This window comes from Falco naumanni, chromosome Z, assembly GCF_017639655.2.
Source record: "Falco naumanni isolate bFalNau1 chromosome Z, bFalNau1.pat, whole genome shotgun sequence".
In the NCBI taxonomy this organism is placed as follows: Eukaryota; Metazoa; Chordata; class Aves; order Falconiformes; family Falconidae; genus Falco; species Falco naumanni.
This window is the reverse complement of record NC_054080.1, coordinates 55,239,504-55,253,121: the sequence shown is the minus strand read 5'-3', so window position 1 is coordinate 55,253,121 and position 13,618 is coordinate 55,239,504. Positions and strand designations below refer to the sequence as shown.

The 13,618-nt window shown below is 36.5% G+C and overlaps 1 protein-coding gene across 3 annotated transcripts in view; it reads left to right on the top strand.

Annotated features, from left to right (window-relative positions):
- The window catches only part of UHRF2 (ubiquitin like with PHD and ring finger domains 2), a 95,289-nt gene that overhangs the window by 66,871 nt on the left and 14,800 nt on the right, over positions 1-13,618 (top strand). For all 3 annotated transcript variants that reach the window (XM_040579329.1, XM_040579328.1, XM_040579331.1), the window contains 4 exons: positions 1,576-1,762; positions 5,711-5,834; positions 6,222-6,329; positions 10,239-10,343. In XM_040579329.1, the coding sequence (XP_040435263.1) occupies positions 1,576-1,762; positions 5,711-5,834; positions 6,222-6,329; positions 10,239-10,343 (524 nt within the window). The remainder of the gene's footprint in view (positions 1-1,575; positions 1,763-5,710; positions 5,835-6,221; positions 6,330-10,238; positions 10,344-13,618) is intronic.

Here is a 13,618-nt window from a genome sequence, read left to right as displayed (position 1 = left end):
AGGCATCAGTCCTTTAATATGAAAAAAAATCTCTGTTTTCCTAAGGGTTAAATCTTTCACGGGAACAGGCAGTGTTTTCTTAAATCATATGTTTTGTTGCTTGTGCCCTTCTCTTTTTGTCTTATATTCTTTCTGCATAGCATCTATGGAAGAACCTGATGTTCATGCTGCCTCCAAAGGGCTGTAGGGGGTGTGGGTTTGAGGGCATTGTTTGTTTTCATTTTTGTAGTGGGGCTACTCCTCAGATTCCTTATTAATGAACTTGCATGTGACATCATGGACACATTAAATAAGGTTTTGTTCCAGAGAATGAGAATTTTATTTTTTGTACAACTGATGACTTTTGGGTATTTTGGACAAAGATTATGATAGGAATAAGTTTATCTGTCCTTCTAGGTCAGTTGTCCTTTAGAGTAGACATTGACTAGACAGTTCAGAAGTTCCTCAGATAGGTTGCCTATGGACTTAGGAGAAAATTTATCCCAAGCATTGGTATTCCAGCTGTTTATGTTTCTGAGCTTCTGCACCCTGTGGGTTTTTTTTTCTTCCAGAATGGTACTCAGAACATTTTATGGCCCATTCTAAAATTTAAGAAAAGTTCTCTCTGGTGTCTCAAGTGTCTAGATTCTACAGCTTCCTACTTCCAGCTCCAGACTCTCAAGTGGTCTTTCTGGTCTTGTCTTCTGATTCAAAGCTAATTACTTCTTTCAGATAAAATACTATTTCCAGAGAAGTTTGGAAGTACTCTGTTAATTATTGTATTACACTAGTTTAAGGTCAGTTTCACTTCCGTGGCATTTCTAGATGACTTTTGCACAGAAAAAATAAATGAATTTGTTTTATTTTAATGTTGGAATTCTTTGGGCTGTAGTCAAGTTCACTTCTGAAGTCTTCTCTCATTTCTCTGGACCTTCTACTTGTTTCATACATTTCTGACTAGTCATTCTGACTAAAGACTGTAAGTGTTTAATTCTGCTAGAAGTATTCAGTGATTCTTCCCTCTCCTCTTGCATCTCTAATTTAGGCTACTACATGTTTTTCTCTTGTATAAAAGCATTTTTTTCCCTGATTGAGGAACCAATTGCAGTGATTTTCTTTCATAGTGGGGTTCATGGGTCCAAATTTCCAAGTGAGCTGAAGCAGAAAGTTAGTGTTTCTGTGTATATAAACTAAACTGTTGCTGTGAAACAACTGGTTATTTGTGGGGAAAAGAGCTGTTCCAAGTTGTACTTGTATCTTATTTGACTGTTACCAGTTGCCTAATTGGAATTTCTTCATGGCTGTATTTAACAAGACTCCAACTAGAGATTGTGCAAGGCTCCATCTGTAGGGAGAGTGTGCAGGTGGCGTGTTGGGAGTGGGAGGGGAGAAAACAAGAGAGGTTAGTAATTTTCTTCACTTCTTGCTTATACAGCAGAAGAAAACCCATTAGCCTGGGTAGTCAAATACCTCATTGTAAGAAAAAACATTTTTAAGAGGGCAATGTTCATCTGCAAAAGTAATTTTTTCCTGGTAGATAGAGTAATGCACTTCTCTAAGATACATGGTATTTGAATTTTTCTTTGTTTTTGACAGGAAAAAGTGGCCCTGAATGCAAGCACTGTAGGGCTGATCCAGATAAGGAGTGCCGGTTTTGTTCGTGTTATTTGTGTGGTGGAAAGCAGGATGCTCACATGCAGCTCCTATGTGATGAATGTAATATGGCTTATCATATATACTGCCTGAACCCTCCCTTAAGCAAGATACCAGAAGATGAGGACTGGTAAATATACAAGGATGATTTACTTACCTATATTGCCATTCTATACATGGTACCTTTTTGTTATTTGCACTTCATGAGAGATAATACTGAAGAATTCTTTTAATTCTGCCTTTTTTAATCCATCTACTTAATGTAAGTCTTATGTTTTCTGTCAAGGTAATTCTTTTAAATAATTCACAAAGGATTAGTAGTGAGCTTTAATGACCATTATGGATTTTCAGAACTGGTATGTTTATTTTATTCATTATGATCATTATGATCTTCTGTGGCATTATCTGATCTGATTGTGTTTATCAACAGTGGTGTTCTCTAGTCTTTTAATTTTGTTCAGGCTTCATGGCTTGAACAATTCTCTTACGCTTACCCTTCTTTTTCCCTTCATCCTCTGTCCCTGTTGCTGCCTCTGTGCCCCTTCTGTGTCTTCTGTTCCTCCATTCTCCATTGATTTCTGCTGTGGGAGGACCAGCACCTTGCTACTCTTCATTTCTACTGTCCCTGGTTCTGCCAGTAGGAAAACCAAGCTAACTGACATTGTTAAATCAATATAATTGTATTTTGAAGTGAATCTGCATGCACCCATTAGCTGCCCATTAAGTTATATTGGGCTCTGAACTGTTTTGTATCCTTATAGCTATCTACAATTTACATGGTGCGTATTTATCACCTGCCTGTGACTTACATGAGATGCTAATCCTTTATAAAAGACTAATAAGTAGAACTTTATTTTGATAAAGTTTTCCATTACATAGACATCAATAAATGTCTAAGATGGCTGTGAATACATTTTATGGAATGTCTTTGGACCTTGTGATTAAATTTTATATAAAAATCTGTGTAAGTGCTTTGGAAATTTTAACGTTCTGTGGAAGTAAATGACTGTATCTCCTGTATGTGGATGCCATGGTAGGTTTGCTTATTGGACAGTGCCTAATGATCTGCGTTTTTTCTGGGGCATTGTATTTTTTCTTAACTCCTTCTGTGTTCATGCCAGTGTGATTTAGTGATTGAGACCATTAACAGAGATAGGTGTTTCTAAGTGTGTACTTTTGGCCACAGGATACTGTTGTTGGAAGCTGGTCTTTTTCCCATAAAATTTCTGCCCTGAGAAGAGTTCTGTTCATTTTTGGAGGAACTGCTGTCTTGAAACACTATCTAAAAAATTTTCAGTACCTATTAGAAGTATGTATGGGTCATTTGAACTAAAAATAGCATTTATTTGAATATTGTCTATGTGCCTTCCACTTCTTGCATCTGCAAAATGATTACAGTGTTTATTCAGCAGTGTTTATTACACAGCATGTCACTCTGAAATATTCCAAAGTTTTCTGCTGTCAAGGCAGACTGTGTGTGACATCTTCTTGCTTCCCACTACTTGTTAATACAAGTGAGTTGATGTCGCTTGTTGGAAACCATTCCCAGCACACAAATGGTTTATTACTGACTGCAATACATAAGCAGTATTCTTACCTGATTGCACCTGACCTTTGGATAAAGCAGCTGGGAAGTTCTTTTTTTACTTCCTTCATTCAGAATATTCAATGAGAGCATCTATCTGGAAGTACACATCTGTTCGGTCCTTCCATTCTTCAGTTGCTCCTTACTCTAAGAATCAGTTCTAATCCGGTACTCCAGCAACAGTAAAGTCCATCTATTTTCCGGTACTAGTCACAGGAGAGTTTCTGATAAAGAAAATACATTGCCACAAAACCCACAAATCCTTTGTTCTACTGTGGAAACAATTGATTCGCTCTGGTTTCTTCTACACCCTCAAATACAGAGAAGGTTTGATAGGCACGTCAAGATACTGATACTGAAACCTCACCAGCCATCAGCATCTCTTTGGTTTAGCTAGTGTGCTAAAGTTGTCGTGGCCTGCTGAGTGCTTCAGATGTTTTTCAGATTAGGTATTAGTGTTCTAGTCTTCACCAGTACCCATTCTTTTTCAAAAGCTTCTTATGAAACATTCTTATGAGTTGTCCTACTTCTATTTCAGAGGGCTACGTGAAGAACAGAAATTTTTTCAAGATGTAGCCTTTACTGCTTAGTTCTCCCTACCCTCTTCCAATAGTACCACTGTAACTGCGCTGCATAGGTACCAGGACTGTTTTCCGCCATACAGAAGATTTGGTGCTTTGTAGACAGCCACTACCGACAACTTGGTCTTTATTGTCCCTCAGGCTGTATGTTAAGTGCACTTCTGGACCCTTCCACTTACATTTCTGGCCAAAAAATGGTGAATTTCCACAAGTAGTAGAAGTTTAATTCATATAACTAAAATGTCTGAAAAAATGGCTGCTGTGTAATTATATGATTCTTAATATTTGTTGAGGTAGGTAGATAGATGCATCTGTGGATGAAGTCACTGGATGGAGGAGATACTGTTAATGAAGCTGGCTTGTGACAGTTAATTTTGTGATACTTATTGATACCAGCCCTGTGCAGTCTTAATGCTTGGTCATATGTAGGAGTGCAGTTGCACTGGGCAAAGCATTATCTCCTACCAAGGATGAGGTCTATGTTCTCCCTTCTTCTTGAATACTAGCAAAGAGTCATGGCTGTCTGATCCTTAACTTCTTCAGAGGTTTTGTTTGTTTTAGAAGTGGAGAAATTTCCATTTAGTATTTTTATAGTATAAAATCTGGCAAACTATGCAGGGGCTGAGCCTGCAGGTCAGGAAAGAATGATGTTTCTCCTGCAGAGATTAAGCCACTTCACATGCAAACAGTATTTAATATTCCATACAAAACTCAATTTAAAAAATATAAAGCTAATATGGTTATCCTATCAAAAGGCAAGAAATGCCCTAATTAATTCACCTTGTGAGTCTGCATTATGTCATGTTCCTTTTTTTAATTGGTTATTGGGTACTCTTTTTTTAAAAAAAAAACAAAACAAAACAACTGTGATATCATTCAAATTCTTAGTGTTAGGCAGTTACAGCATCTTGTATTATTTTTATTTTCTCTTTATCTACAGAGCTTCATTGTCTTGATGGTTCAACACCTTTGTTGTCATAGTGATATCTGTCCCTGTGGACATTAATCATTAATTGTTCTATTCATGTACAAGAGTTAATTCTTATTTCCAAAACAGTCGTCGTAGTAGTAGTAATACTACTACTAGTGGTAATTATCCAAACTAGGTGATCAATGTTAATGTAGCTCAGGCTTCCTCTACTAGTGGCATATGGGCCAAACCCAGCCCATGGGAGCCAGAAACACGGGCAATTAATTGCCTTTGCATTGGCCTTCCTGGAGTGGAATAAAAGTGTGATTAGAAGCAGCAAAAGGACCAGTGTACTTCCTTTCTCTCTCTACTTGTAGTCACTGCATACTGCTGTCTCCTGCTTTCTCACCAGGGTGCCTGTGCTACCTGGAGTGAGTCTCAGCTCAGTATTTCAGGTGGCTTCAGTGTTGTCGAGTGAATGAATGAGTGTGTGCCTGCGTGTGTGTGTGTGTGCATATACACACCTTAACATGATAATCTTGGCTCTGTTTGACCTTCAGCTGTCTGCAGTGAAATATGTTGCACTAGCCACAAAAAATAAGGGTAGAGTGGGCAGGACATAGAAGCAGACCATGAGTACTGGTTAGCAGCATACACTGATCTTGGCTGTCTTCTTTATGTGATCTAAATGAAAGAGGACAGAATGAAAGAGCATACAGGAGATATGGGGGCCTCTCACAGATCATGTGAGGAAGAATAGTTAAATGTTTTGCCTCTAGCACTCTACCTTCAAAGATATTGAAATGCCCTTTTTTGAAGTTGACAGTATTTGTTCATGTTGGGTTTATTTTTTAAGCCATAGGCTTCAGCTGCTTAAGACTGGTATATGTTTGCTAGCTTGAAATACTCAGTCAAGATAAACAAATTGACACTATTTTGGCTACAAGAAATGTGTTGCCATTATTATGAAGTAATTGAGAATTTACTAAAACCTTTTTTTAGGTATTGTCCTTCCTGCAAAAATGATTCTAATGAAGTTGTAAAGGCTGGAGAAAAGCTCAAACAGAGTAAAAAGAAAGCAAAGATGCCATCTGCCAGTACTGAAAGCCAGAGAGACTGGGGCAAGGTAGAGTGTATTTTAGAAATAGCCGTTACTCTGATTGTTCATGTATGTGCTACATCTATAATTCTACTTATATATGCACTACACAAAATTCAGTACTGGGTTGCACAGACAATAAGACAATGTTTAATCCTGCCCACTATCTACTGGCAATTAAAGCAGTGGAAGAATTATTAAGGTGACTAGAGGTAAAAAAAACCACAACCAACCCCTAATCTCTCCCGCAAACCCATAAACATGTATTATTTACTTAACATTCCTTTTAACAACTGTTAATGTATTTTAAAGTATGTGTTTGTTATAACGATCAGATTTCTTGATATCTGCATTGAATGTGCAAATAGTCTTCCATAGTATAATACTAATTTTTTTTGTCTGATGTATTTTTAGGGCATGGCCTGTGTTGGTCGCACTAAGGAATGCACTATTGTTCCTTCAAATCATTATGGACCTATACCTGGCGTTCCTGTTGGGACAACCTGGAAATTCCGAGTTCAGGTGTGTTGTTTTAGTATTAGCTGTATTTGAAGTAAATAGAAATAATAATAAATAATAATAAATGGGTTGGGCAGTAAAATAAATTTAGATTGACAATTGTCATTTTCACCAGAACTAAATAAAGCAAATACATTATGATTCTAATATTGGAATGGATGACAATAGCAGTGAAGGCTGAAGTATACTGATTTACACTAGAATTTAATAAGAAGCATGTGGTCATTAGGATAAATAAATTTCACATGTTAAAATTCTAAGTGGGATACTTTAGTCAATAGAGTCAAGTATTTTTGGAAGTATACTTCACATGAACTGATTATCCCACTTAGGAGATGTAGACTGTATATTTTGAAGATGTTAGGTAATATAACTGTAAATTGAATCCCTCTTGGGTTTTTTGGTCGTACATAATATGTGTCCATATCTTCTATTAGGCTGATGAACAGCTTAAAGCAGTGTAAGCCTGTACTGCTAGCTGTCCATTCAGCCTTTTCTGTTTCTTGCACTGTCTTATTTTCTGATGCAGGTATTTCATAGACTATTGTAAACTGGGCTGTTAAAAAAACTGGCAGAAAAATATCCCGCCTGGTGTAGGAGTGGAGCTAATTTTCCCAGTCAGTTTTACATTTTGGTTATACAAGCACACTGCCAATACTCAGAGGGACAGGAAAAAACAAAGTAGGGTGGATAGGACAGCTTAATTTTGTGCCAGTACTGATTTTTGTGGTCTCAAAGTGTTGCACAAACTACAAATTTACATCCTTTTGCCCCAGCCTTATCTGATAGCGCTGATTTTTGGTTTATCTTGGATTTTTTGTTGTTGTTTTCAGTCAAGGAGATACATATTTATTTTCAAAATAAATTATTTATTTGTCTCTTGCATGTGTAAAGGATTGTAATTGAGTGTTTTTCATCATATTTGGAAGAACAGGATCAGGTTTTTTGAACTGCTTGAAGAGGGGCAAGTGAAGAATCAAAACCCACTTCTGATTTGTTTTCTGAACTTTTCATCACCTGCCTTCTCATGAGAAGAAAACAGATGTTTTATTATTCAGTTGGTACAAGATAACACTTAGCGGGCAATTTTCTTCTGATGGTGATGTCTTCCAGTCCTGTGTGAAGAATTCTGGATTTGGAAAGCCATGCAAGTTTTAAGGCTGATACGGTTAGCAGCAGACATTTTCCTTTTAGCAACAGTTTTTGGTTTCTCTCCTTGGTAGAAAGCACAGTGAAGCAGTTGTAACCTAAACGAGTTGTTTTGATCCTTTCTCACCTTGATGTCCATTGTTAGCTCTACCATCGATACAAGCCTTAGATGAAGCAAATTATATTTTTGATTTAAAATTATAATGTTCATCATACCAGTGATGTTACACAGAATAAGTTGCTGAAGAGGAATATTCAGTTTTGATTCTTTGGGATATTTCATGGTTTGAAGAGCTTTTTTGTGAAAGGAATTGAAATAAATAGTTACCTTTTGTTGGCTTCCAGATTGCTAATTAAAGTCTCATAAGTAAGAAGTTTCTAAAATCACTTATGCAGACTCAAAATCTCAAAACTATTTTCACTGCTTCAACAATAATTAAAATTTTTAGTTTATCTTTTTGTTAGGGATTCCATTGGTGACACAAAAGGTAATCATTTTCAAATAGAACTAGTGCTGGTAGGAAAAGGGAACAGAATTAGAGCGCTGCTTTTTTCAGAAGAAGAAAGCAGAGAATGCTACTTATATATATGTATCTGTGGACTAGACATCAAAAGACAATTACCCTTTCGACATAATTATTTAATTTAGGGTACAAATTAAAGAGTTTGTCCTTTTTTTTCCCTGAAGATTGGAATGTTTTCTACATAGGAAGTTAAATTACACTGTTGTTTCTCACATGACTAGTCTATTGTATGAGAAACGAGTTTGCTCAGCAAATCTGTAAGAATTTAGAGACTGTAGTTTCTTTATTTCTGATTTGCATAGTTTTTTATGACACAAACTCTCTTTTCCCTAGAAGGAAATTGACATAAGTATTGCTTCTGAAGAGAGCATCTGAAGAGCATCTTTGACATGAATTACTTATCAGAGTTCGTCTTTGGGGTGAATCACTACCAGAAACCTAAATTTAATTGATAAAACCTGGAAAAGAAAGAAGGGAGGGAGGAATGAATGAAAGGATGTATGATACAGCAGGAAAGAGGAGCTCAATAGTGGGGCCTTTTTATTCAGTATACTTATAAATGGTCTGGAAAAACTGGCAAATAGCTGATAAAGTTAAGTGAGAGTGCTAAGTCATTGTGGATAGTAAATGTGGGGTGGGGAACAGTTCTAACTACATAATTTGTAATGGGCTTTCAGTTACTTATTCTTGTTATTTAGCAAAGAGTTCTTCTAATAGCTAATTTTGAAAATAAGTCTTCTTAATACCCAATAGTGATAAAAAAAAATCAAGCATTAGATTATTGTGAAAGGAAGGGGTCAGGAAAATAAAACGTTATTATGAACAACAGTCAGGATAATTAAAGGAGTGGAATGTTTTTCATTCAACTGGAAAGACTTTCCTTTCTGAAAGAATGTTGAAACCTGGTGTAGTGTAGAGGACTATGAAAGGAGGTACAGTATGAAAAATGTAATTAGGGACCAATATACATGTACTGTTGTAATGCAAGAAGGGATCATCAAAAAAAAGGGCAGCTACCCCCTTCAAAATGAACAAAAGTAGTACTAGTTCATATGACAAGCCGTACTACTGTACATGGGTTTTTCTCTGGATTACTATGAATCCAAAAGTTTAAAGTAGTTCAGGAAGTCTGAGCCACAGACAGCTGGATTCTGAGAAGTTGTGCAATAAGTATCATTGTGTTCTTGCATAGTTTTCATACTGTTCACAGCTGTTGTCTGTTATTAGAGACAGCATTTTTGGCCAGCTGGACCTTTGATCTGATGTATTGTATTATGAAATTGCAAGACTATAGCAGAAAAATGTTAAACTTTCATGGAAGTTGCTTAGAAGTGTAGGCTGGGAAAAGGAGTTCAGGAGTGGGAGAGGCAGAATGAGAAAAACAGGAAAAATCAAGGTCTGAAGGAAGATAGGAAGGTAGGAAGAAGGATCATAATGGGTTTTCTGCTGGGAACCTTCGTTCTGTCGATAGTATTTTTGGCTTTGTGTACTGAGAAAATACGTAATTAATATGTCGCTTTTTTTTTTATTCATAAAGGTATTTTTTTAATATGCTTTGGTAGTTTGAAAGACATTAGATAATTCTTTGTGGGAGAGATGTTTCAGTAGACTTCAATGATGTTGCTGGTTTATGGTACTGCTGCAGCTCCCAAGCGGTCTGGTTGCAGCGTAGTTGCTCATTCATTACGGAAAGTTGTCCTGGTTGGGGAACTAGCATATGATCCATATGTTGTTGCAATGGCTTCTTCTGTTTCCGTAGGCAGAGTGGTAATACTCCTCTGTGCTGGCCACATTTACAGTGCAGTAGCTTAATAATACCTGACATGACGATCTTTACACAGGTCAGTGTAATCTTAGTTAAAAATTGTGAAATATTACCAAACTGGCAAATACCGTCTACTTTGGCTTGTCTGAATGACTGTGCAAGTGGAGTATGGCAGTGAGTACAGTCTTAAATACTGCTTATGGGAAGAATCATGCAGGTTTTTCCCAAAGAAGAAAGTGTACCTTTACATCTTCCTGTGTCACCACAATCCTACATTGTCCTTCCATTTATTTAATGTCCTTACTTTTGGGTTTTCTTCCTTAAAGACAAGTGGATTTCTCACTTTCACTGGCAGCCTTACATTAACTATTTACAGACACCACCTCTACAATTTTTTAAGCAGAAAGTAAAAGTGATTGTAAATAGCTGGTTGTTTGAAAAAAATGCTAGAAACTGGCTTTTTTCTGTTGCCAGGTGAGCGAAGCAGGTGTTCACAGACCACATGTGGGTGGAATCCATGGACGCAGTAATGATGGAGCTTATTCACTTGTATTAGCTGGAGGATTTGAAGATGAAGTGGTATGTCATCTATGCAAGCAATGGGTTTGCTGTTCTAATGCATCAGTGTTTGTGAAGATAGAGCTGTATAATCACAGAATCATAAATTTTTTTAGGTTGGAAAAGACCTTTAAGATCATTGAGTCCAACCGTTGCAAATACGACCATGAAAAAAATAACTGCTACTGATAGCAAACAATATTTTTTTTAGAATTCTGGGGAGAATTATGTAAGCAAATCTTTCTTAAAGAATGCTTATGCTTTTACTTATACTCAAGCAAAATAAGTCAATTACAGCTGGACTTCACATTGTTTAGGGTAGTTAAATTTCAGTATACTTTCAGAGTCTGAATTTGGTATTATTTAAAATTTGATTGTGTAATTACATGCAAATAGTATGTTTTATGTTCTGCTTTGTCATGGTTTTTATTACTTTCAAGACAGATAAATGCCTCTTCCTTTGGGTTTGTTGTGTTTCTAAATATGTGATACCTTTATTTTAATGAATCAAGAACAAAAGGTACATGTTACTTCATTCCATGAAGTTCTGAAGGTTCTTGAATCCTACTGATGAGCACTTTCAGAACTCTGCAGTTCAAGTCTCCCAAGTCTCAAAATCTTGTATTATGATCTCCAAAGGTGCTGGAAAAAAAAAGTATTTTGATGTTAGCGTTTAAGCAGAGCAATGAAAGCAATTACGCTGCTAAACAAGTCAGTAACTGCATCCTACTTTCATCTCATTATGTTGACCAACATTTATGAATAGATTACTGTTTTCTGCAATTAAATAATGTTTACACAGGGTACATCCCTTCCTGCCTTTCTGCTCCATCAGGTGGAATTTTGAGTCATGCATCAGGTGAAGGATAAAGCAGTAAGCAATCTGTTTTTTTAAAACATGCATATCTGTTAATCACAAGGGAAAAGACACTGGAAAAAGAAACAAGCATCTGAAATAGCATCCGAATGTGACTTACTCTTTGCCAACAGCACCTACCAGCTACTGCTTCTGCAGGGGATTGCCTCTGAAGGAGTTTGTGTCTGTTTTTGAACAAGTGAGGAGGTATTTGGTGTTGTGATACATTACTACTACATCCTTAGAGTGAAACCCAACTCAGTCTCCAGGACCTTTAGCCAGTGAGTCATAAGAATACTGTTGCTCAGGAGCTATACCTGCTATGCTAGAATGCTGCAGACTCCTTTTTCTTTTTTTTTCTTTCTAGTGGTGATACTGAGGTCCCCTTATTTCTGCTGCTGTAATTATTCAAATTATTTAATAAACTTAGTGGGATCCTTTGCATGTTTTTTCCAGTTCACCTAAGTGATGTTGTGAACATGTGTTTTTGTGGACACCTAAGTATTGTAGTCTAGATGGCATATATAATTTTGAAGAGGCATAGCTGGGGAGAAAGATTGGAGAACACCAGCTTTTTTTGTAGTTCTCTAAACTAAGAATGCAAGAGTTGTGGTTTTTTTCCCATGTACATTTTTTGAATTAGTTTTTCTTCGATTCTTTTTTCAGATACCAGATTTTATTTCCAAATTTGCTTCCATTTTCCCCACTTTTTGGAAAAAGTTGAAATTAAACTTCTGTAAGAGTTTCCACAGCAAAATCAAATTCTGTACTTAAAAGTATCCTAAGTACAGTATATCATTCAACAAATGAAACTTAAATAAAAATTCAGATAAAATCCTCTGGTCACATTTAGTCACTCTGTTGTATGAGAGCAAGAAAAGAGAGGTGACTTCTGCTTGAATTTCAGTAGTATGATATAGGTACTTGTGTACAAGTTTTTACAAAATTGAGAAATAAAAACATTTTAGAAGACTTTTACTGCATGTTTATAAATTTCATGCCGTATTTATGCACACTGCTGACATGCTAACTTAATGCTCTTCATGTGGCTTTAAATTAACAGTTTACTGTTGGGGTAAAGTAATTGCAAAAGTATATTGCAGGAAATGGAATACACTGTCTAGCTTTCAGATCATGCCATTTTTATGCCTTGCCTTTGGAAACTTAGTGTCCTGCAGACCCAGACTTGTCCACAACTTTGCTCAAGTTGGGGTGTTCTGGATGTACTGGAGTACACAGTTAACGATGAGTTCTGTCAGTACAGGATCTTCTCTCAAGATTAGAAGGGGGTACAGTCATAGTTTAAAAAATGAGCATTGGGTGAAACTATTTTGCATCTGAAGCTTAACCTCAATCTGAATTACATGCATACAAAATTTTTGCACATTCATCTGTCTCTTGTAAACGTTTAACCTTGAATTTTAGTGACCAAGGTACATGGTACCTATTTGAAATACAGTACTACAGTAGTTAGCTTTAGGGTCTGGTCTTGTTCTTGATAGTAACCGTAACAGGAACATTAGCTGAAGGAATTAGGAAGTCTTTCAGGAATTTTAAATCTAAGAATTATTTCAGAATAGACTATCATTCAAGAGTTAGATGTTGGTCATTAACAGTAATTGTGCAATCACAGTGTTCAGGATACAAATATTTTGACTTGTCTGTTCATCAAATCAAGTAGCTGAAGAAATTTCACTTTTGTGTTGAAAAATTGCCCTCCTATTTTGGTATCAAAGTTTTTATGTATCAGGGTTAAAACTGCTGTTTGTTTTCAAAAGTGTCAAGATCCATGTTTCTTCTGGCTTGTGGTAGTGTTGTAAAGATGATAAAGTAATTGTGCAGTGTGCCTAATTTAATCTGAACAAAGATTGTTTCTTCTGTAAGTGCTTTTGCATACAGGATCATATGGGAAATCTCTCTAAACCAAGATTCTGAATCTCTTGGCCAATAATACCTGCTGTGATCATTCACATCCTCTTGTGAAAGATTCTGAGAGTATAAAAGAGAATAGCGTCTCTAATGACTCAAAAGGGACCCCAAGCAAATATACCCATTGCTTAGGTGATATTTTATACCAAACCCATTCAGTGCCTGGAACCTAGCATTTACAAACCACTTCATGAAATGGCTAGCTGACCATTTTAAATGTTCTGTGTCTTTGCACTAATCTTGTGTACGGGTAATCAATTCCAAGGTGTCGTGATGCCACTTGTTTGAAATAGTCCAATTGAAAATAAAAATTATTTAGCTCACTAGATTTGCCCAAGCCCTGTGATAAGGTTATAACATTTCAGAACCTCTGCTTATTGTGCATTGCATGGTGAAAGCACTTGTTAAGTTCCATCAGTGCCAAAGGTGCAGTGCCAGTACTGCAGTGAATTGCATACTTAAATAGCTTTAAATCCAAATCAAGTGGCAATAGGAGCCTCCTGACTGAGTC